The 24,822-nt window shown below is 35.9% G+C and overlaps 1 protein-coding gene and 1 long non-coding RNA gene across 5 annotated transcripts in view; one reads left to right on the top strand and one right to left on the bottom strand.

Moving 5' to 3' along the window:
* Positions 1–15,498, top strand: part of LOC140616090 (uncharacterized) — a 67,006-nt gene extending 51,508 nt beyond the window's left edge. For both annotated transcript variants that reach the window (XR_012016620.1, XR_012016621.1), the window contains exons 5-7: positions 1,758–1,862; positions 9,095–9,212; positions 15,290–15,498. This is a non-coding gene — a long non-coding RNA (uncharacterized lncRNA). The remainder of the gene's footprint in view (positions 1–1,757; positions 1,863–9,094; positions 9,213–15,289) is intronic.
* The window catches only part of NYAP2 (neuronal tyrosine-phosphorylated phosphoinositide-3-kinase adaptor 2), a 261,148-nt gene continuing 249,510 nt past the window's right edge, over positions 13,185–24,822 (bottom strand). For all 3 annotated transcript variants that reach the window (XM_072796451.1, XM_072796452.1, XM_072796450.1), the window contains one exon: positions 13,185–18,598. In XM_072796451.1, coding sequence (XP_072652552.1) covers positions 18,371–18,598 — 228 coding nt within the window. In that variant the 3' untranslated portion in view covers positions 13,185–18,370. The remainder of the gene's footprint in view (positions 18,599–24,822) is intronic.

The raw sequence follows: 24,822 nt of genomic DNA, 5'->3' as shown, positions 1-24,822 counted from the left end.
TTTTGCTGTATAAAAATTTAAAAGCTGGAGGATGAGGGGATGGGGAAAATGTGTGGAGGGGAGTGGGAGGTGTAGGCTTCCAGTTATGGAATGATAAATTCCCAGAGATGAGGGGTGTGGCACAGAGAATATAGTCAGGGGTGGTGTTGTATGGTGAGGAGGCAGCTACACCTGGGGTGAGCACAGCATTTAGTAGAGTTGTGGACTCACTATGTTGTACACTTGAAACCATCGTCACATTGTGTGTCAACTACAGTTAAATAATAAAAAGAAGTACAACTATTGAATCAGTTTTCACATCCAGCTAAGCAGTTTGAACTTTGATCTTTAGGAGACAGTTCTATATTAGCCACAGAAATAATTTCCCATTAACTTTATTAGTTAATATTAGTAAAATATACACGGATGTACATTTAGTGACATGTACCCTAACAATTACACTAATGTGATATTAATGAAACATATTCTTTTTGCGAATATAAGCAAAAAATACAAGTTAGGCAATTACTCAAACCATCCTGCTGTTGTAACGTTTAATTTCTCTTTAGGAAAAAGAAATTAATAATGAAGAAAGAAGAACAAAATTTTAACATTATTTTTACGTGTGTAAAATTTCACATACATTTCATCATACAAATGTAACAAAGCATTTTCATTCAGGGAAACATTTCATGTGCAAATTAAAAGTTGCTGTGCCATACAAAAATATTACACCGTACAATTCATTCACACGGTTTCTGGGGCACCTGGGTGCCCCAGTTGGGTAAGCATTTGACTCTTGGTTTTGGCTCAGGATGTGATCTCAGGGTCCTGGGATCAAGTCCTGTGTTGGGCTCCTTGCAGAGTCTCCTTGAGAGTCTCTCTCTCTTTGTCCTTCTATCCCTCACACTCATACCCTCTCTAAAATAAATAAATTTAGGGACTCCTGGTGGCTTGGCAGTTGAGTGTCTGCAGTGGGCTCAGGGTGTGATCCTGGGGTCCTGGGATCAAGTCCCACATCGGGCTCCCTGCAATGGAGCCTGCTTCTCCATCTGCCTGTGTCTCTGCCTCTCTCTCTCTCTCTCTCTCTCTCTCTGTGTGTGTGTCTCGAAAGAAAGAAAGAAAGAAAGAAAGAAAGAAAGAAAGAAAGAAAGAAAGAAAGAAAGAAAGAAAGAAAGAAAGAGAAAAGAGATATGCATAACAATTCCACACAAATATCATTTGGGACATATAAGATGCAGATAGTAGTTGTTCCTTGTTCCAATCACCTCTTGACAAATTGTCTTTTTCCCTTCTGGAGAAGTGGAAAAGTTTCAAGAACCCGTGTTGCCTTTCTTTTAATTTGTTTTAAAATCAAATAATGCATTGAAGCACTCCTCCTATTACATTTTGAAAAGCATATTGCAGTATATAAAATAAAAATAAAAGTACCTCCTCGCTGCTCTTGACCAAGGATGTACCACTTCCGCTTGTTAATGGCTTAGGATTTCAAAACTGTCTATTCATTTACATGAATACATATGTACATATGCAAATATATGTGTTTTCAAAATGGGAATGGAATTTAAAGATCCTGTTGAGCTGGATGACTTTTCAACTAAAATATGAACATGCATATCTGCCTCAATATAGTTGTAACACATTTTTTTTCCATGGTACTGTGTAGTTGCTTAGTTTCTAGTACCCCTCCTAGGCAAACGTACAATTTGTGGCACCAGCGGGGTTACGTGTGGCCCTGTGAATAAAATGTAAGTGGGAAAAACATGTATCATTTTCAGGTGGAAGCCCTGAGGGCTATCTGCAAGCTACCACACCGTCTCCTCTGCTAGACAGTCTGGTGTAATGCTCCACATTGATGACTGCTTCATCGGCCTGCATCCTGGGTGAGAAGATACAGGACAGAGTTCCCAGCTGACCTGCGAGGGCCACATATGAGCAAGAAATAACCTGTTATTTTAAACCAATGAGATTTTGGAAGGGGTTCTCCAGCATATTCTAGCATTTCTGGATTAATACAAATAGTATTATGGACAATTTTTTAATTCGATTGTCTTCCTAATAATAGAATTGGTATCACTTCCAATTGTTCAAGTATATAAAATAGTGGCAATAGACAATCTTACATTTATATCTTATGTTTTTTGTACCTAAGGCAGATTTTATATGGAGGATGTATATAGAGTCACTCAGATATTATCATCCTCTTCAAAAGCTTTAACTCTTTATACTATTAGAATTAGTCATGAGGGGGCACCTGGGTGGCTCAGTGGTTCAGCATCTGCCTTTGGCTCAGGGCGGGATCGCTGAGGTCCTAGATTGAGTCCCGCAACAGGATTCCCAAAGGGAGCCTGCTTCTCTCCCTCTACCTTTGTCTCTGCCTCTCTGTGTGTCTCTCATGAATAAATAAACAAAATCTTAAAAAAAAAAAAGAATTAGTCATGAGAATACACATAGACTTATCCTAAAGCCAATATTGGTTGATCAAACGTGACCTATCAACAATTTAATATTTGCAGGATCTGATGATTTAGAAATATGGACCAATGTCTTTCAATTTGTAGTTTCTGATTATTGATTTTTTCCTATGTTTTTATGTGTGTGAGCTCTATCTATTCTGAATTGCCTATCCATATCTTCTGTCCATATGTCTATTATTTTGTTTTGTCATCTAGATTTTAGGAACTTTTATATATTAGACATCCTTATGCTGAATGTGTAATGTATGTTCCAAATATTTTCTCCTAGTCTATATATTGCCTTTAAACTTTATTTCTTCACTCTTTTATGACATGGAGCTTTCATTTTCAGGTACTAAAATCTCTCTGTGTTCTTGATAGATATGGAATCTAGAATTTGTTGGGCTTAAGAAATTTTTCCCCAGTCAGCAAGGCATTATAAAATGAATTATATCCTTATTTTAACTTAAATTATTTATAATAATTATATAGTTATATAATTATATAGTTATATATATATATATAGTTATATAATTATATATAGTTTTGGGGGTTGTTTTATATTTAACTCTTAAATCCAACTAGAATTTATTTCAGTGAATGGTGTAAAGTAGTGACTGCAATGTATTTTTTGTTCAAATGAATAAACAATTATGCCCACAGGAGATGTTGAATAATCTGCTTTTTTTGTGGATCCCTACAAAGATCTTGCATCCCAAATTCTAGAGGTTTCAGCATTTACTTCTAGAGGGACTGAACCTGGGAACATTTGGAAAGAACCAGCATAGGTACATTATTGGCATTCAGTTCTTGATGCGTAGAGAGTGATCTTGAGATGGCCAATCATTACCTTCATAAAATCAAGTCCCAGGAGATGACTTGGTGGTCACAGTGTTTATTCATTCTAAGAATACACATCATCATGAAGAAAAACCACCAATGTATCTGATGTAGAGAGTTCAAACAGGTGTCAAGCTATTAACATTAATGGGATTAAATGGGGCTGGGGGAGGTGAATGGGAAGAGAAGTAGCACAAACAGAAGGAGATCTTCCTTGTGTATAGATGGCTGCTTAGCTCCAGCCCATCTCAGTCATGTAGATACATGGACCGAAATGATAATCCTTTTCCAGTCTCTTTTTTTTTTCTTTTTTTCTTTCTTTTTTTTTTTTTTGCCAAAGAGAACCTTTGGAGATAGACCTATATATACATATATATTTCCTGCTGCTTGATTGCAAATATGCACATCTATGTTTACAACCATTTTTTTCTTTAGAAGGAATGTTTCCAAAGCAGAGAAGAAAAGATTTATGAATCAATTATGTATTAAGCCTTAATTTATCTTTAACCATATGTCTGGTTTTATAGTCATGAAATAGGAAATAACAATATATGACATCCAAATGTCTGCTGTCAGGTTCTTGAGGTTCCAAGTGGTGGCAGATCAGAATGCATGGCTTGACATGGAAAGCAGATGAGCCAGAATTTTGCCCCAAACTAAAAATGATGTCACTCCTCCTTCCCCAGGGAAGGAGTGAAGCAAATGAGAGAGACCAAGATGTTATCAAGCATCCCTCATAGACAGGGACACGTTACAGTAAGGGTAAAAGTTCCACGCATCACATCAGTGTCATTATACTATCTGATATTTTGGATGTCTTCAAATCTATGAGGTATCAGAACAGGAGATTTTAATGTTCTGTATTTAAGAACAGAAGTAGTAAAATATTTATCTTCATTCATTTTACAAGAATGAACAATAATCTTGAGGTTCTTGGTGTCATCATAATATGTTGTTTTCCCCAGAAGGACACAAGCACAACCAGAATGGTTTTTTTTAACCTATTTATTTATTCACATTTTTATCTTCCAATATAAATACAATGGATCATAAAAGATACCTACTTCATTTTCCTGTAGAATAATAGATTACATATGTAATCCCTTTATCTTCCACTCATCATTCCATTGTCCCCTATGAAGGCCTCAATTCCTAAACCAGTTATATATGTTAGAGCAAGTCAGAATGCTTGCTGCAGACTGAACATTTGAAAGTTATTCTTCTATCTCAAGAACAACTCTTCTACCTGTGTCTGACTTTTTCTTCAAATATCAATTGTGTTAAGTTTCATTTCAGTTAATATTAACAAAAAATAATACAACTGAGAGAAATGAAATCAGAGGACAAGCTAAATTTCAAATGTGTGTTTTCTTTAAACAATAAGAGATTAAGAGTATCCAAATAAAATCTATACAACATTTATTAAGCTCTCTATAGCAAGTAGATAGAACGAAAATTAACTAATGTTATCTAGGCTCAAAAAGTCAATCACCAGTTTCACTGTGTTGCTGTCAGCATTAAAGCGTTGCAATATGTTTTATGAAGCACATACTCATCTTACTGGACTAGGTAATAGTTCAGAAAAGTGTCCTTGAAGATGAAAAACCTAGTAATAATAGTAAAATAGAATAAAAAGCTGTTCTAAAATGTTGTTATCAGTCAAAATCCAATCAGGAGGTGAAAACCACACAATAATTTGAACAAGGAAAATTTGACATAAAGAATTATTAACTGTAACAGGGAAAGTTCTATATAGCAGTAACGAGAATTCTAAAAATTACCCCGGGGCTGAGGGAGATTACCTAAGGAAGGAACAAATATGGAAGATGGGAGTCCCTTCCTCAAGAAATCCAGACCTTGTTTTTTTTTTTTTTTTTTTTTAAAGATTTATTTTTTTTTAATTTTTATTTATTTATGATAGTCACAGAGAGAGAGAGAGAGAGGCAGAGACACAGGCAGAGGGAGAAGCAGGCTCCATGCACTGGGAGCCCGATGTGGGATTCGATCCTGGGTCTCCAGAATCGCGCCCTGGGCCAAAGGCAGGCGCCAAACCGCTGGGCCACCCAGGGATCCCCAGACCTTGTTAGAGTAAGTATGGTTGTGGCTTACTGAATGTCTGAGAAGTTTGCTGAGTTGCCCTGGGCAAGAGCTGGTCCATTGTTCCTGGGTAAGCCAGAAACATCCCTCTGGGACACCATTCAAACTGGATGGAAGGAAGAATCACTTGGGTGACCCTACACATATTCTACTGGCAGCAGCACAATAGGAGGAGGAAGTAGATGAAGAAAAAAGGACCCTAAGAGAAGTCTTTTTTTCTTATGGTGTCTCTCTATTGCCCCCTACTAACAAATCTTAACATGATGCAAGTTGCAAAGAAAAACCCTAAGGGCCCAAATTCATTTTCATAGAGCAGGCATTGAGGAGTACATTTAGAGCTGAGAGGATATAAATGGATTATTATCACAGTTTCATTTAACTTTCTATTATCTAGTCATTTCTAAATGGACATAAGTGCTTTAGTTTCCAAAAAGTTTAACTTTATCAATTTAATTCTCATGAATATTAAAACAATCATGTTCTAATGGATATGAATGTATCTAGGACATAGGGCCACTTTGGTGATAAATATAACATGCTCAAAATAGGCTATAGACCTCAGAGTTTTCTGAAAATCTGAATCATAATTCCCTGAGATGGTTGATAAAGTGGTTCTGATCTCTTAATTATATATTGTTTGTCTATGAAATTCTATGAGGACTGAAGCTTATGCAAACTGAAGGGTGATATTTAAGAAGAAAATATACAAAATTATGAATTCTAGAATTCATGTGAACATGTACCACTAAGCTTAAAGTAAATGTACATCCAACCTAAATTCTTCTTAGCCATCCCAAAATTCCCACAGGCACTCCAATAACCCCAAATTAAGGCAAAACAGGATGGAAGATAAATTAAGAAAGAAAAAGGCATCACTCTTAACTGACTAGTCAAAATGACCCACACTTTGCAAATCCTACAAAATCATATAACCATGTGAACATATTACTAGGGTCCGTCCTGGAATCCTAAAGTAGCTTTTACATGTGTGTAGCATAAAATTTAAGCTTCATTAGTTTCACATTAAACCTACCTCTCATGTTCAATCTAACTATAATTTATTAAGAACTTAATAAATCCTACTGGATTTCTTTTTATTTGTCTTGTTAGCTTTTGTTAAATGTTTAATGATTCTTGGTTTTCTGCACACTTTCACTGAGCAGTAGGTTGATCAGTTTAGGGAAGTGGCATGGATATCCTTTTTACTAAGTCTATCTACTCTTAAACTCTAGCCATGCCTTTCGTTTTTAGATGGTGCAGGTGATATGCCTTATACAGTGTGCCATGTAAACGCCACTTGCCTACATAACATGGCCCCTGCCTCTCCCTGACCTCATCTTTAGTGTATCTGTGGCCAGTGGGATTCCCCAACACATCAAACCCCATTCTCTCTCACAGACTTTATAATCCCTCAAATATTTGAAACCTTCCTTTGGGTCTTTGCATAACTAACTATTCATTGTTTCCATCTCCACTCACCTCTTCAGATTTAGTGAATAATGCATTTATAAAGTAGAAAGAGAAAGCTCTGAGGAGTCATCAGAAAATATTGAGGCCAATAATTTTTGCCTTACTTGCTTCTCTGTACTGACCTTATTCATTTTTATGCCTTGAGTTGCTGTCTTGCTTGCCTTTCTAAATTGCTCTGATCAAGTTCCCCACTGGGCTTTCCTATAGAATCCTGATATTAATTTGAAAAGAAGGCCACACATTTAAATAAAAAAGAGGTCAACTTTTTTCAAAATTTCCACCCAGCAGCCTTTGAGATGAATTGTACTTGTCCCAAAATTAAATAGTCCTAAACTTTTTTACCTTTATAATATCCCTACTCTTTGTGTCTTTACCAGCAAACTCTTTACCTTTGCCCAAGTTTACATTGTGGTCTCTCATCCTCTTCATCCTTCATTTGTTTCAAGATCCATCTTGTTTATTGCCTGTTTCAATATTTGAAGGTAGGTACTTGTCTCTCTCATCCAATGCATTTGAATTTGAGATCTTTGAAGTATGACACTGGAGTCTGGGAGAAGGCAGTGGACTTATAGTAGAATACTGGGTCAACGGGTTTCTGGAACAAAGTGGAACTGTTTGGATCTTGGACAATAGAGTTGGTATTATAAGATGTGAGAAGTCAAGAATTCTCTAGAATAGGATAAACATTTAGTCTCAGATAAAATCTAGAGATCCTCAGAGAAGTACACTATTCTGATATTATCAGGGATGTCTAATCATCTCTGAAATGGTTTTAGCTGTTTGTATGGTTTTCTTCAGAATCTTTCCATTGTAAAAGAAGTGTATATTTCCATTGTAAAATAAGTGTATATTTACACACACAATATATTTATGTGTGTGATCTCTGACATATATCAAATCCTAAAGGAATGAGGAGTGTGGAGTTAAAAAGCTTCCTCTGGCAGATGCAATGTATGTCTTCCGGTCTTAGAGCAAGCTCCCATCAGCCATTCAAACACTTCTGAATTTTGCCACATTTGAGTGTTACCTGAACACCACACCTTGTCATCCTCAAGTCTGAGTGAGGGGAGCTTAACTTGGTGCTTACCAACTTCAACTTCAACACGACTAATCATACCAATTGTGTAAATTCTAAAAAGAGTAGAGTTGTCATTGTTTCATTTGTTCACAATCAAATCCCCATCATGGGTAATAATAGCTGACATATAAACACTCAAGAAATATCTATTCAGTGACTCAAACTTTATATTTTAAATATATAAAAAGTTTTTAACTATTAAAATAATGACAAAGGCTTTTTTTTTTCCTATCCCAGTGTGCTGAGTAACATCTTTCAAAAACCCTTGTGACAAATTTGGCTGAGGAATCAAGTATCGAGGTATTAGGGTACTGCGGAAGGATACATTTTGACTTAGGAAATTGTTCTATTTTCTCTCTCTCTCTACTTCTCTTTCACTCTCTCATGTTCTCTCTCTCCACATCTCCTCTCTCCCTGCCTCTCTCCATTATATCATCCAGTGTCTACCCTGAAGAAAGATCAACAAAATTTGAGTGGATGTACTCCCTAAAACAAAGCACCTCCTTCACCCAATATGTCTTTTTTAAAACATAGCTACAAAGGCACTTTGAAACACATCAAGAAACTTAATTCAACATAGTGTGGCAATAATAGTTACCCTAAGGAAAAGGTACCAGAAAAAATCAATTTAAAAGCCAATTTACTGTTTGACCTTAGTGAATTCATCTGAACTTCATTGCAACCAGTTAGAAGATTGATAAGAAATGATCAATAAAGACACAGGTTTCTGAAAACCTAAAATCCCCTACACTGGACTGTAACAATGAAAACTGTTGTATTGTAAGGAACATACTACCTCTTTGGTGTTAAGTATGTGAATCTAAGTTAAATGGATGAATTCCTTTCATGGTATGTGATACAGCATAGTGTTTGCATAGTGTCAAAATGTCTTCAAACCTCTGTATACGGGGATCCCTGGGTGGCGCAGCGGTTTGGCGCCTGCCTTTGGCCCAGGGCGCGATCCTGGAGACCCGGGATCGAATCCCACATCGGGCTCCCGGTGCATGGAGCCTGCTTCTCCCTCTGCCTGTGTCTCTGCCTCTCTCTCTCTCTGTGACTATCATGAATAAATAAATAAAATCTTTAAAAAAAAAAAAAAAAAACCTCTGTATACAGTAAATATCAAACTGACAAAAACTGATTTAAATAAGAGGCTGTGTTATATTTGTTTTAGAATCAGAGAAGCCTGGCTTGAGTTCCCAGAATCTGTAACTACTATCTCTACAAGTTTGGGCAACTTCTGCAAACTTCAATTACTTTATGTAGAAAATGAAGATAATCACAGAGGTGAGGTAAGAATTAAATAAAACATATTAAAAAGCAGTTCAGTATCTAGCATGGAATAAGCAATAAATCATAACAGTCATTGTTAACATCATTATTGGTGATATTCCTATTATGATAAATTATAAACTTATTGTTAGTAATGACACAGGGCATCACTGTATGCATTTTGTGAGCTAAAATCTTTCCTGGCTGCTTTTTTTTAAATACTTTATTTATTTATTTATTCATGAGAAACAGAGAGACAGAGAGGTAGAGACACAGGCAAAGGGAGAAGCAGGCTCCATGCAGGGAGCCTGATGTGGAACTAGACCTCGGGTCTCCAGGATCATGCCTTGCGCTGAAGGTGGCGCTAAACTACTGAGCCACCCAAGCTGTCGTCTGGCTGCTTTTATTTCATGTCCTAATCTTTTTTCCCCCTTCTTATAATTCTCACCCATTGCTAACACATGTTATCTTGATATACTTCATGCATTAATAAAAAGTTTTAATTTATTTTGCAACAAAGGGGAGTTTAAATAAATATGCAGATGGATAGACATAAATCATTACTATATAAATAATATACATATTGCAGTAATTTTGGACTTTGAATTACAAAATGTCACAAGATATCATAAGTTTCTTGTTTTATGGTGATGGAAGAGAGGAAGGGGGAGCATGGGTACACAAAGTGCATAGATTTTGCCATTACTATATACAACAGTGCTAGGTGTACAGGAGGATTTCAATGAATGTGTGTTGAATAAATACATGAATGAAGTCAATGAATATTATTTAACACTTTCATGTGCAGAGCAATGGGTCAGACACCTTGGAGAATAAAAGATTTATAGCAAGCAAACCTAGCTCTCCTTTCCAAAACACATCATATAGTATTACAAGACAAACTCTAAAAATAAACAAATAAATAAAACAATTGTCAACTGATGGCATTTTAATGGAGCCTCAACGACAATACAGTGTGTTTTTATGTAGTAGGGGGTGGACATGGGCTTCTGAGTGGTGGACATATCTTCCAACCGGGGGGATATCTGACAGACGCCTAATGCTCCTACCAACAATGAAGATTCTGTGTAGCACTTGGACACTAATTTCTAAGGAACACTGTATGCAGTTAGCACCACAGTCATAGAGACATGCAGCAACACCCCTGAGCTGCTCTACTGTAATCCTGGGGCACCTGGGTGGCTCAGTCGGGTAAGTGTCTGACTCTTGATTTCAGCTTAGGTCATGATCTAAGGGTCTTGAGATCAAGCCACTTGTTGGGCTCATGCTGCTTAAGGTTCTCTCTCCCTCTCCCTCTGCCCCTCCTCCACCCCCCCCCCCCCCCGTAGCACTCTCTCTCTCTTTAGAAAAACAATTTTTAAATAAATAAATATTGTAACTCTGTTCTCACAGACTATTTACTTCTTCAGAGAGCAGATGGTCACCCAATCATAAAGAATTGATTTAACTAAAAGCTAGAACTTTCTTCTCACAGTAGCAAGTTTGCCATGAAGTGTCTTTAAGCAACTGTTGAGTAGGGGTATGAAAATATACTTTTTTGTATTTTGTCCTGTGAGTAAAATATTGTTTCTGGTGAAAATGACATAATTTCCAATGTATGGGACAGAGGTGATTCTCGAATATAGCTTTCTTGGGACCAGCTTCAGATTCTAGAACATTGTAGGGGAAAAAAGCAAAAAGGGTAAAAATGAAGAGGAGGAGGGCGAACATGGAAAAAGTTGTCTGGTCCTGAAACCCAGGCTGATAAGATCAGAATCTCTAGGAGTGGACCCCAGACCTCAGTAATAAATAAAATATCTTGAGAGGAATGTAATATGTTTCCATGGTTGAAAAGGGTACGGCCAGGGCAATGATTTGAGACAATGCTTCTCAAACCTTACTGAGCAAAAGAATCATCTGGATAGCTTACTGAAACAGATCCAAGAGCCCCAACCCCAAAGATCCATGTGTCTCAGCTCCAAAGATCCATCTAGGATGGAGTTTAAGGTTTTGCATTTCTTTTTTTTTTTTCTTTTTTTTTCTTTTTTTTTAATTTTTATTTATTTATGATAGTCACAGAGAGAGAGAGAGAGGCAGAGACACAGGCAGAGGGAGAAGCAGGCTCCATGCACCGGGAGCCCGATGTGGGATTCGATCCTGGGTCTCCAGGATTGCGCCCTGGGCCAAAGGCAGGCGCCAAACCGCTGCGCCACCCAGGGATCCCAAGGTTTTGCATTTCTAACCAGTCTCAAGATACTTCTATGTTGTCCACCTGTGAAGTATACTTTGAATACTTTAGTATTCAATACTTTAGTATTCAGTGCTTTAGAGTATGGTATTCATACTGGCTCCCTGAAAATAGGCAGAAAAGTGAGGCACTTAAGCGCTGTTGTTCAGGAGGTGGTCTACAGACAGGCAGCATCCATCAGCATCTCCAGGGATCCTCCTGAGATGCCAGATCTCAGACTCTGATGAATCAGAACTTGTATGTTCACAAGATCTGCAGGCGATAGACATATTCATTAAAGATTGAGAAACACTAATTCTCAATTTTGGCCACTCCGCAGTCACTTGAACACTTTCAAAATCTCACTAAACCCCTGGATGCCTTTTAGAAATTGCCAGCATGACTCTTCTGGGCAGCAAAGTTTGAGAAGCACGGCTCTTTTTTGTTTTTTAATAAATTTATTTTTTTATTGGTGTTCAATTTACCAACCTACAGAATAACACCCAGTGCTCATCCCGTCAAGTGCCCCCCTCAGTGCCCGTCACCCATTCACCCCCACCCCCCACCCTCCTCCCCTTCCACCACCCCTAGTTCATTTCCCAGAGTTCGGAGTCTTTATGTTCTGTCTCCCTTTCTGATATTTCCCACACATCTCTTGATTTGATATTGTACAAAGTTTCCCATAAACATCTCCTCTTCCAATCTCCCAGTCTGTTACATTGCCTGACATTCCATTAATAGATACTCATTTGTACAGATTTATAAAAATCCTCTCAAATGCAAATGGCCATAGGAACAAGGTGGTTGTTTTATCGGTCACTCGCATCTTAGTGGTAACATAATTAGACTCTGAGATCACAAAGCTAGAAACAAACGAGTCTTACTGGTGGTTGGGAGAATAGAAGAGATGGTATAGATTATGGGGGTGCTTCTTGTCGTGAGCTGAGATGGATGAGCGTGTGCAGCATTGACGATGTGGAGTATGATTAATTATTTCTTGTTCAACCCAGAAGTAGAGTGCCCACAGAGCACTGAGTGGCTGGAGGAGGGGACTACATGGTAGGAATAAATTGGATTTCTTTTAAGAAATGAACATGAAAAGAATTTGAGGTATTATAAAATTATAACAAATTACACTGAAATTGGACATGTGGCTGAAGACGTAAGTGGTTGATGAAGTAGCCATTAGAAACTATTACAGGAAACTATATTAGCACAAATGCACTTTTTTTGTGAGCTTGCTGAGCTCCAGAAACTTTGTTTTATATATTTCGGGTCCTCCTTGATGTTTTAGTTATTGATACCCTAGTGACGTTGACCACCCTGACTTGCTCCCTATTTAAACTAGATCAGTTCCAGAGATATGATTGATTAAATGATCATAGCAAATACTCACACAGTAAACATTTTGTTTACATACACAGATCTAAGACGGTTGGATTTTTTTTTGTCTTTCTTCAATGCCTCCAGCATACTTGAGATACATGCTGAGTCATTTAATTGGGATTAGGTGCATATCGAAGAAAGAAAAGTGTCTTACTTAAGGGCTCATCTGTTTGAGGCAGAAGCCAAGTGGTGATTGAGAACAACTGGAGGTCACATAACTAAATCCAAGCGTCCAGGTCCTCACTATTCACTCACGCCGATCTTCCACATGCAACATCAGAGATAGCTTCTGAAGCTGAAAAATGTGTGTGCTTTTCTTTGAAGGATTCTTACGAATCTTGTTTCTTGGTGAATAAATACCAGCAATGACAAAGTCAACTAATTTAAACTATTGCTTTTATTATAATTACACGGGAGCACAAATAAATAAGCACAAAAGTATTGTAAAATATTGCCAATGCACTAAAGAAAACAAATTGTTTTCAAACAACATCTGGTTACTTCAGTAGTATCAAAGTACATTTATAATTACATGTTACCTAAAAAAATCAAGTACAAAAATTAAGAGAAATTAAAACATCAGTGTTTATATTATTATGTATATAGAAAGGGCTAACAACACGTGAATAGAGAAATCTGTTAGCTAATGCTTATTTGCACAATTTTTCAGGCACATACCTGACATTTTTAATGAGTTATGAAAAATGTAATATGACATTCAGATTCTTAGATACGGTAAACATGTTATGTTGGAATGGATGTTAAATGGTTTCTTTTAAAAACCCTGTCTTTTAAAAATGTAGTGCCATTATCCACTAAAAAAACATATTATTTTATATCATTTCTTCAATAGCTATTTGTTTTAATTGCTTGAAAAGAGCAAGAAAGTAAACGTACAATTGCTAAATACGTAAACACATTTTTAGTGCAAGATAACAAGACCTGTGACTTTACTGTGCTTTGTTTTTTATCATCACAGTGCACTTTACACCAATTGCTACACTATAAATGTTAACTCAAGGAGTTCCAAACAAAAGTAGTGCATACTAAACATTTTCATATATATTATATACAGTATGTATACTGTATGTGGGTGTATACACGTGTAAATGTAGAAGCTTTTAGGGTGGGCAAACCCAGTCATATTTGGGAACAACTGAACACTTGAAAAAGATCTTCATGTATTTTTGGTTGAGATAAATCCAACAATACTTCTGTAAAGGTGTTTCCCCTTAAATTTGAAACTTTGTGATATTTAAAGGGAAATGTAATCAGACTTTTTTTTTTCAGATTACACACGTTTTGCTACAATGTAATTGACCCAAATATCAAAGGGTTTTAAATCAATCCAAACAACAAGCCACAATGTTCAAGTCCAACATGGCAAACGTGTTATCCTTTTACTGAGTTACATAGACAGCAGTACATATCCTATGTGTACATATAGAATCTTATACATAAACATATTTTATACTTAGACATTAACTTTAATATGTTTTAGTATTTTATTTTGACTGTACACTTGACCTGGAAAAAAAGAGAGAATACCATATATAAACACAGAAGAGATGTCAAACACGTGACATTGTATATCTTCTTAGAAATAATTGGCTTTGTTTTGACATTTCAATGATTGCATAACTAAGCTCCTTGAAGGCAGGGACCATATCTTTTTGAGTATTCAATTCCAATGCTTCACAAATTTTTTAAAAATAACTAATAGATAAGTTTCTCAACAATGAACTGTTAATCATAAATTAATAAATTGTCCACATTCTACAATTAGCGATCTATTTTCTCACTGAGGGAAGATGTAGTGAGTTAATCTTAAATATTAGAGGTGCCGTTTTTCTTTAGTTCCATTTAAATTTGGGGCACAATGAATTATGAATTGTTATTCTATTATACTTCTATTCCTTTGAAAGGGTAAACTTTCTTATCTCTGATTATCTACTGCTTATATCACAGGTATTTTTTTTTTTAATTTCAAAGGTAGCCATAATAAATTTACAAGCTCTTTTCTATTTTAGGGAAGCAACTCACTTTAACATATAAAGGATATTAAAATTGGATTGTTAATGTGCACTCTTTTGATGTCTTAATTAAAACACTAACCCAAAAGGGTTGTTTAGCTTTATTGACTTGATTCCTAAACTTGCTCAAAGAGTCAAATCAAATTATATGTGAGGACGAGGCCTAAGCCAGAGTGTAGTAAGAAAAATGTTTCTCTATTCTCTAGAAGCATTCAAGGAAATGATTTGGAACCTCCATGTCTGAAGTCCCATTGTCACTATTTTGAAATGGGAAGTTGTGTCTCATTGTATCCAGACAATTTCCGGATATTGGAATGTCTATAGTCTTTAAAACTACAAATGTGAACCTCTTAATGTTTTGTTTTGCTTCACTTTCCCAAATATTTTGTATGGGTGGACAATAACCTTCACTTACACAAATCGATCACTCACTCCAAACTTGCTTCCACAGCATGAATACGGGGAAAGAGAGCAACGTTCACATGAAGAACTACCGTGACAGCTCACAAGACTGGCTTCTGGCATTGAACAGAATTGCAGGATCTCCCTTCCATCGATTCTAAAGAAATTTGTCTCTTGTGTGCTAAGAAGTTTTTCCCATATGAAAGCATCTTACTGACAGCCAATAAAATTCTATTTCTGTAGAATTTGTTGTGAAAAGACCATTTCTCACAGGCATGTGCTCTTCCCACCCGATAACCATGCCATGATACCATTTGTTCTTTGGCACTACTAAAAAATATGAGCTTTATCTTTCCATAGTGTTCTGGCTGTCAAAGGAACGTTTTATCATCCAACTAAACTCATAGATTGAAGTGTCCTGATTGACTGCCACCAGAGAATAAGCCGATTTTTCTCTGTATCCTAATGACCTCTTTTTCTCCATATAAAGAAACACAATGCAAAGAGAAAGTGAATTATAGAATGGCTGTCACCATGTGGGCGAAGCCTCAATGGACAGTGGTTTAGGCACCGAATAAAAGTTATTGAGTAATATTAGGGAAGCCACTTTTCCGGATCTTTCAATTACCTCTCATTGAAAGGAAGATTTGGAGAAATTAAACAGAAATGGTTGCCTAAGGTCAGATTTTCAAACAAGCTGCCTTCTCAGAAAATAATTTCCTTGGAAAAAAAAAAGAGAGTGCATGAAACCTGGCAACAACATGAGTTTGGCAGACCAAATGGGAATGACTGAATCCAACACAAATCATTTCAGTACCTCTGTTTCCTTCTTGACAAGTGGCCAGCATTAAAAAATATCTTCTGCTTTATTCAGAGAGATATGGGAAAAGATTGGCATCTGAAAAACACACTTGGATATGTGACCTAAATATAAATCTCAAAGGAATTATCCAATCATTACCATACTGAGCTTGAAAATACATGTACATACACCAAGATCATTCTCAAGGTGCTGAGAATTCATGTCTCACACCTGATTAGACTGGCTCGAGTATAGGTGGTCATAATAAGTTAAAACAGGCTACTATCCTGGGTCCTATGCACATTTTATTTCCATTCTGATTCTATCTTATCACATTTTCATCACTCTTAGATTGGTACTCCATTGATTGTTGGGATTGAAACATAATCTCTAGTAAAACATGGCAGTAGGATTTATTCAAGCTACTTAAGATCTCTCCATGATTCCCTGTACTTGTGATCCTGCTTCTTCTTCTTCTTCTTTTTTTTTTTTTTTAACCACCTCAGTTATATAAGCAGAACCTAAAACCTCAGTAAGCATTTTATGTATACAGTTCTCCTGCTGGGTACTCATTCACACAAAAACAACAGATACACATGCTCCCACTTACCCTTTTTCCTTATTCTTTCAGAATTCTAATTGGACATCAAAATATACATTGATTATAAAAGATTAAAAAATTATTTTATAACATTTCAAAGGCTTGAAAGGAACTATTACTGATAAAGCATCACTAGGTTTTTAGCAATATAGATTACAAAAATCCCCTCACTCCTGTTATATTTGGTTTTATTGAGCAGCACTGTGCTATTGCTGTCAAAACCCTTAGAAGAAAAGCCACTATGACAATGACTTCAAACACATACCTTTTCTCTCAGAAATATAATACTAAATTGATTGTTAAAGAAGAAATCACATACTGTCAATTTTAGGAAGCATAAATAGTAATTTAAATATACAAAATATATGAGATAGTTTCCTTTTTATCCATCCGTGGCAATATTTATATGCAACTAACAAGTTATTCTTAAAAGATATATAGAATTTGTTTAACTTAAACTTTACCACCACATAAAATCGAATCCACCCCATCCATCCCCTGTCCCCTGCATTTCCTGTTTCTTCCTTGAAACAAAATAAAATAAACAAGTGGTCATAATTCTTTGGTCATGGTGTCATAATCAGCAAGAACGGATGTGATGGTCATGCACAGAAGATTACGACCCAAAAATGTGGTAATAACTAGTTTGAAAAACTTAAGAAATACTAATTCATTAATGGACCTAAATTTTGAGAAAAAAATTGGCGTTTAGTGTGCTAAAATATGTAAACGTATCTGTCTGAATGTTTATTTCTCATTTTCTAGGGGAAACAAACATACACATGAAAAGTTACTTAAACGCAGTGATGGCAGCGGCTATAAAGCCACTGGTCCCACTTTCTTGAAAGCAGTCGTGCTCTTTAGCTTTTGATTCCTTGTTCCTTCCATTGTCACAGTGAACCCTGGTCTCCTCCAATCAGATCCATGATGCAAGGACACAAGTCCTGAAAGTCATTTCTGAAGGAATTGTTTTCTGCTGGGATATCCAAATATATCCTAAAAACTTTCTCTGGAGTCTGACTAACCATTGCTTAGTATAAACAAGACAATATTGAAGAGAAATTCTTATAAAGCCAATGTAGCAAAAATATTGGCATTGATGTAATGTGGACGTCCAAATTATGCATCACATTTGCATTCATTTCCCATCAAACCCTTAAAAACCTACAAAGCAACAGATGTTCTTAACGAATATGATACTTGACTTCTACATTACTAGCACCAGATCATATATTATGTGATCGAACATGATTTATAGCTGTGAGCTCTCATACAGAAGCCAAATGTGGACAGAAAAAAAAAATAACATCTTGAATGCAAAAATCAATAATAAAAGGCATCAAGGGATTACATATAAAAGAGATAACAAACCAGTTAATACCGAAATTATATCATATAGTAAAACTCTTGATATTTCTGTAATTTATATACGTTTCATGTGTATTATTTCAGGTGTCACCCATAAACTAGTAAAATATTTACATCTTAATATCTTTTGGATTCAAAATAATCCGGGATAAATCAGTGTCTTAATTGCAAGGATACAATTAATATACATTTTTATCTTGAACTTGCCATGAGTAGGCACAGCTTCCCATGGGTTTTCCAAGGGAAGCACTGGCATTCCATTCCGACAGAGAAGATATGTAACAGGTACTTATCGCATGACTGAGCCGACCTCCCTCTTCATGTAAAGTGATGCGGAGCTCACGCCATCCTGTGCACAGTCATATGGCAGTGTCCCAGAACACCGTTTGCTGCTTAGAATAGGGTGGAGGGCTGTACTTCTTCGCCCCTGCATTCTTCTTCCAGCTGGGCAGGATAGGCATGCTATCCTGTTTGCAAAGTCCCTTTTCCGTTTTCTGTCTAGCTTTTATTTCCTTGCACAAGCAACGCTTTTTCTCAATCATCTCAAGCATTGTATGGTCTCCATGAAACCACTGCATGCATGCCACCTAGCAAAAAAGAAAGAGTGAATACAGAAGCAAAAGAATGTAATGAAAGCATTTTTTTTGCACTGTGCTAGTAGTTGTTTCAAAAAAAAATGTCAGCTGTTCCTATATCTTTGTAACTTTCATAAAGCGAAAAAGTATGGGAACTATAAATAAATTTTGTACTTCACTAAACTTTGTGATCTAACTCAACACTTATTTGGGCAAGAATGCTTTTCTAATATGTTTTAGGAGTTCACAAAATAGAGATAATCCTTTCTTATTTTTAAGCAATTTGCCTAGTCTTTACCTATTACCAATAGGTCAATTCCATTGTCTCATAGGTCTCAATGTGTTGAAGTTCAATTATTGGAACTTTTTTTTTTTTTTTTTTTTTAGTGAGATCTAATATGAACGTGATATGTTTTGAAAACTTTAAAAAGAACATTTTTATTCTTGAAATAAAACTTGGATTTGTTTATTCAAAAGCATTTGGAATTAACACTTTTAATTACCAAAATGGCTTCTACCAAAATGACTTTGTATGCACCTAATGCTTGCAATGTAAATGTTTAAATAATGTTTTGCAAAGAAATTTTTCCATATTTTTCGATGCTTCAGCCAATGTCTGAGTTAGAACCATTGGCCTGTGCTATCATACTGACCCAGGCCCAATTGGTTCCAGCACTTCAGAGAAACAGATTTATCAGGTCAATTATGTACCAGGAGAAGATTCAGAGCCGACAATATATTGACACACATACATATATTTCTAGACAGATGAACACTGCTCCCAGGTATATGTGGTCACGTCCCCTAACAACTGTTCTTTAGAACAGAACTACTGAGTTGAATCTGTCACACAAGGACAGCAATGTGATGGGGCCATGAATCCAGCATGGGGAAGCTTCCACTTTAATTGTCTGAGCAAATCTAATCTTGACTTTAAGGGTTAAAATAGCTCACCTGGAATCACTGAATTACATGTTACAATTTTAGTATAAAAATCAGAGCAAATACTTAACATAATGCTTACTCTATACCAGATCCCATTCTAAGTACTTTGCATGGTTTCATTTATTCATTCCTCACAATGATGCTTCTTTAAAATATTTATTAACCCATAATTATGTAAAATGAGGTTTAGAGAGTTGTAGTAACTTGCTTAACCTTACCGAGCCAGCAAATGGCAGAGTCGGGATTGGATCCCAAGAATTCATTTCTAACACTGTCCTTTTAACAACTACATTATACTGACTTTCAGTGTGTATTTAGAAGTGGAAAGGATTGAGAAGATGAATTACTACAATACCCTCAATATAGGATGAGGAAGCTAAAACTTCAAGAAATTACATATGTTGCCCCAAGCCAGGCAGGTAAGTTTCTGGCATGAACAAGGCAAAAATGAATTCTCATGATTCCTAATCCTTTAGGGAGTGGGTAGGGTCTAGAGGTAGAAGACAAGAATTCAAAGCCTGGATGTGTCACAAATCTCGCAGTCACTGCATTTCTTAGTTTCTTTATCTGAATAACCAAACTGGTAATATCTCAATTTTAAAAGTTGATGCAAGGATTAAACTGGATAATGAAGGTGAGGTCATTTTTTAAAACACTAAACCATTGCCCAATTATCATTAGTGTAATACAAATACCTAGGAGTTTTGCATGTCTGCCTCTGTCACACATGTGCAAAGAGCTCTTTATGTTACATTAAATCCTCCCAGCCACTCTGAAAGCTTGGATTTATCTTCACAGTACAAATGTGAAAGCAGAGTCTCAGAAAGTTCAAGAAACTAGATCAAGGTCACAGCTTACTACATGTGATACAGACCTCTATCAAACTTAGATCTGTATGATTCCACAGTGAATGTTGTTTCTACAATGTCTCCTGATTATAAGCTAGAAATTATAATGATAGTTATAGCTGTAGGTACTACCATTTCTAGGAATTACTCAAAAAATATGAATACATTTATAGCTTTATGAGGGAATAAATAGTGCGTATCAAATAAATCCAAATCAGTGGCATGGACTTGGAGTCCAGAAGATGGGACTCTTAGATAAATATCTCTTGTATGTGCCTAATTTGATAGAAAGTTCCTTGAAAAAAATGAACTGCTTTATGGCCATGGGTGTTTGCTTTTTAAATGAAAGCCTAGATGTTTGTTAAATTATTCCAGCGAATAGGTTTTTGTCCCAATATAACACTGCCAAAGTGGCTCGGAAATTTTTCAAAAGATTTCTTATAATCCATGCAATAAAAATACAGTAAGTCTATTTTGGTGGAAATACAAGCAAAATTTATTGAGTGACTATAAACTCTTAAAGTGGAATTTATAACACAGAATTCTCGGAGGGTAGGCCCCAAATTTTATCCATCAGCAGCCCCAGCATGCAGAACAGAATCATTAAGTTCTTGATAAAAGTTTTATGAATGAATAGAAGCCACCATCATTGAACAGTTTTTGTTAATTTTAGAAAGCTCACCAAATAATTTTCTTCTTAAGTAAAATCTCACTGGATTTTACACATTCCAACAAAATTGCAAAACCTCCAATCTTCTTTCAGATAAGATATTTACAGCATCACTTTGATATTTGCATTGTATTTACTTTTCCACACAAACCGTAAATCATTTATTACTTAATTTTCTTTAAGAGTGTGATCAGTACATGTCACTGCAAAATAATAATTCTCCTAGATTGCTCTAACAACAGTATCTCCAATATATTTCATAGTAGTCATTACATTTCATGTATGTATAACTGTATTACATTGTCCATAAGTATATGTTTTCTGTCAACTAGAAGTTTGTACTATATGAGTGTGTTAAGAATAATCCCTTCTTTAAAAACATATAAAAAATAAAAGTCTAAGAATAAAGAATTATAAAGTATGATTTCCATATTCTTTACATTTTTATTTTAAAATAGATAAACGTCCATTTGATTGATATAATAGTTTAAAATATTCATAGAAGAAAATCAACCCCTTTTTCAGACTGACTCCATAATATTAATCAATTTTCTTTTGGTTGTCAATACAAATTTTGTGAGAAAGCATTGGTCAATACATGAAGGAAGGCTAGATATTCTAAGAGAGTTTAAATACAGGTTATTAGGAAATAACCAATATTTTAAATTTCAATATTTTAATAAATCTGTTGAAGAGTGCTATGGAATCATCTCATGTGAAGCTGTTATTGAACATTTTTTTTCTCTCTTAAGGCACCCAAGAAAGTTATTACTATATTAATATGAGATAAATGCTTGCTGAATGTGATTCACTTGAGGGAAGACAAATCTACTTCCCACGTTTACTTTTATAGAGCTTCTGTTTTTCAATATTTCTTTCTGGAGGGTGCATGCTCTTTTTAATTCCCAGAATTATTTTTTTAATATTTTATTTATTTTTTAATGAGAGACACACACACAGAGAGGCAGAGACACAGGCAGAGGGAGAAGCAGGCTCCATGCAGGGAGACCTACATGGGACTTGATCCCAGGACTCTGAGATCACACCCTGGGCGGAAGGCAGGCACTAAACCGCTGAACCACCCGGGCTGCCCTAATTCACAGAATGAAACTCCAATATTACCACTATGGCCATTTATGTGGCAAAATGTTTCCCTCTAAAACAAGTCTAAAAATTACATTTCATTCTGACAGTAAGATGCTTCAATTTGTTTGTCTGTACATAACAAATAGGATGGTAAGTAATTGATGCAGTGTGTTAAAAATACTACCCATGAAATATTTCATGACTTTGCTGTGTTTTTGTTTTATCACCAAATTCTTCTAAGTTTTTTAAAATGTAGCTATAAAATTCCATTTCACTTCCTAGAGTCAAAGGAACTCCGGGATCTGATTTACAGTAAGCATGCATTGGGAGACAATTGCTCAATTGATATGAATACAGTTACCTGTCTCGGACAAGCTTTTCATATTAACATGATTCAACAGAGGTAATATTCTTGGCTGAAAAGCTGATGGAGATAAAATCAAGAGAAGCTCTTCCTCAAGGAGGTGAAACGTAAGTCCCCATCCCTTATGTTCCAGTTACACACAGTGACTTCTTTCCAGAGAGTTCAGTATGGAAGAGTGGAGTGGGGGACTTCACAGTGGAGAGCCCCCCAGACACTACAGACACCACACCAAGTGATTGATGGTGCTAAGTGATGTCCATAGCACGGACCCTTGATATGAGGTGATGAGAAAGGCCTCTGTGTTCCTCCTCCCCAAAACCCATAATCCCAAACTAATCGTGAGAAAAACACCGAGCAAACCCAAATTGAGAAATATTCTACCAATATCAGTCCAGAAATCCTCAAAACGGTCAAAATCATCCAAAATAAGGAAAGTATGAGAAATTATCATAGTCTAGAGAAGGTACATGAGATATGACAACTGAAATGGACTAATCTGGTATTGTGGAAGGGATCCTGAAGCAGATAGAAAAGAACTAAGAAAATCTAGACAATGAATGAGCTTTAATCATACTGTTTCAACATTGACTCATTCATTTTGATAAATGCACCATAGCAATGTAAGATATTAACAAAGGGGGAAATTTGGTGTGGGTTAAACAGGAACCTTCTGCACATTCTTTGCAGCTTCTCTGTAAATTTACACCTGTTCTAAAGTTCAAAAGATATATTTTGAAGATATATACTTGAAGAGACCACATTCTTTCCAAATCCTAGTTGTGACTTATCTTTCACTCTTTAGATGGAAGCAACATCTAAATGATATAATGAAGAGTTCACAGCCTTGACTGGGATCCTCATTGTTGCATGACATTGAAAAGTCATGTATGCCTGTGAACTTGTATGCACTTCCTCTACACTTGATATATATACACACACACACATACACACACACATATATATACACACACATATATATAAAACTCATATACATATATATTTATATATTAATATACACTTTATATGTATTTTATGTATACATTATGTGTATTGCTACATGTGTCATAATCCACATGACTGTAGGAGGCAGTGAACTAAATAAAACTGGCAATTGGATTGGGAAAATGAAGTACCAGAGACTCCTAATGATCGTAATTACTAATCCTTCAATACATGAAGACTAACATAAATGTCAAGGAGCCTTTAATTTATGTCAATCATTACTTTCTCTAAGAAATAACTAAATACTTCCTGATATTGAGTATATTTCACCCAAAGAACAAAGGAATGATAATATTGCTCAATAATACATCTCCATACTATTTATTTAAAATATTCAGCTGCCAAAATATGTAAACCATAAAGAGATAAAAATATTCTAACCTAAGCGCTTCAACACTAACATTTCACCAGTAAAAATGATGCCAGAATAAAATTGATAGAAACAGGCATATCTCTATTGATTTGATTTTTGTGCCTCGTGAGTTAGTGTGTAAAAAAAAAAAAAATTACCAAAGACTTATTAGGGAGGCAAAGCAATGTCAGGCAAGTGCCTTGTTGGCCTCAAAATTAAATTTAACTCTTGTGAATAAAATTTAATTTCTTAAACAATAGACCTAGCACCAATACTAATTTTCAGTTACTCCCAGGGTGGGGGTGGGGAATGTTCCATGCTCTTCTCTCTGTGTTTTCTCCAGCCACATTATGAGAAATCATTTCCAACACAGGGAATATAAGATTTAACCTGGCTGAGAAAGAAGTCAGAGTCACCAAATTTCTTTGAATTTTCTCTTTGCGCTGCAGAAAATTTCTCTGGGAGAGCATGGATAGCCTTAGTGGGGCAACAAGGAAGAACAAGCATGAAGGCTGGCTGGTGAGATTTGAGAAAGGAAAGCTAATTCTTCAGGAATTATGGGGCACAGTGAGTTCCCTGCATCTGTGCAGTCCCTGTCCTTAGGTACCATGAAGTTAGCCAGAGGTGTTAATGAAACTAATATTGAAACTGTTCTTCCTCTCCCATGTAGTGGGGAAAGAGATTGATATTTTGGTAACAAAACTTACATAAAAAATAAACATGTAAGTAATGAGGTATATCTTCAGAATAATGGACAGGGGTTGGCAAAATGCAACCCATTTCCCAAATACAGCCTACTTCCTTGTTTTTGTACAGCCCATGAGCAATAATTTCCATTTTACCATTTTTAAGTAGTTGAGAAAAAAAACAAAAGAATATTTTGTGACACCTGAAAATTATATGAAATTCAAACATCAGTGTGTACAACGTTTTAACTGGCACACAGACATGCCCGTTTGTGGAGGTATT

This window comes from Canis lupus, chromosome 24 (genome assembly GCF_048164855.1).
Source record: "Canis lupus baileyi chromosome 24, mCanLup2.hap1, whole genome shotgun sequence".
Taxonomy (NCBI): Eukaryota; Metazoa; Chordata; class Mammalia; order Carnivora; family Canidae; genus Canis; species Canis lupus.
The sequence above is the reverse complement of the archived record's forward strand: the minus strand, read 5'-3'. Positions and strand labels throughout refer to the sequence as shown.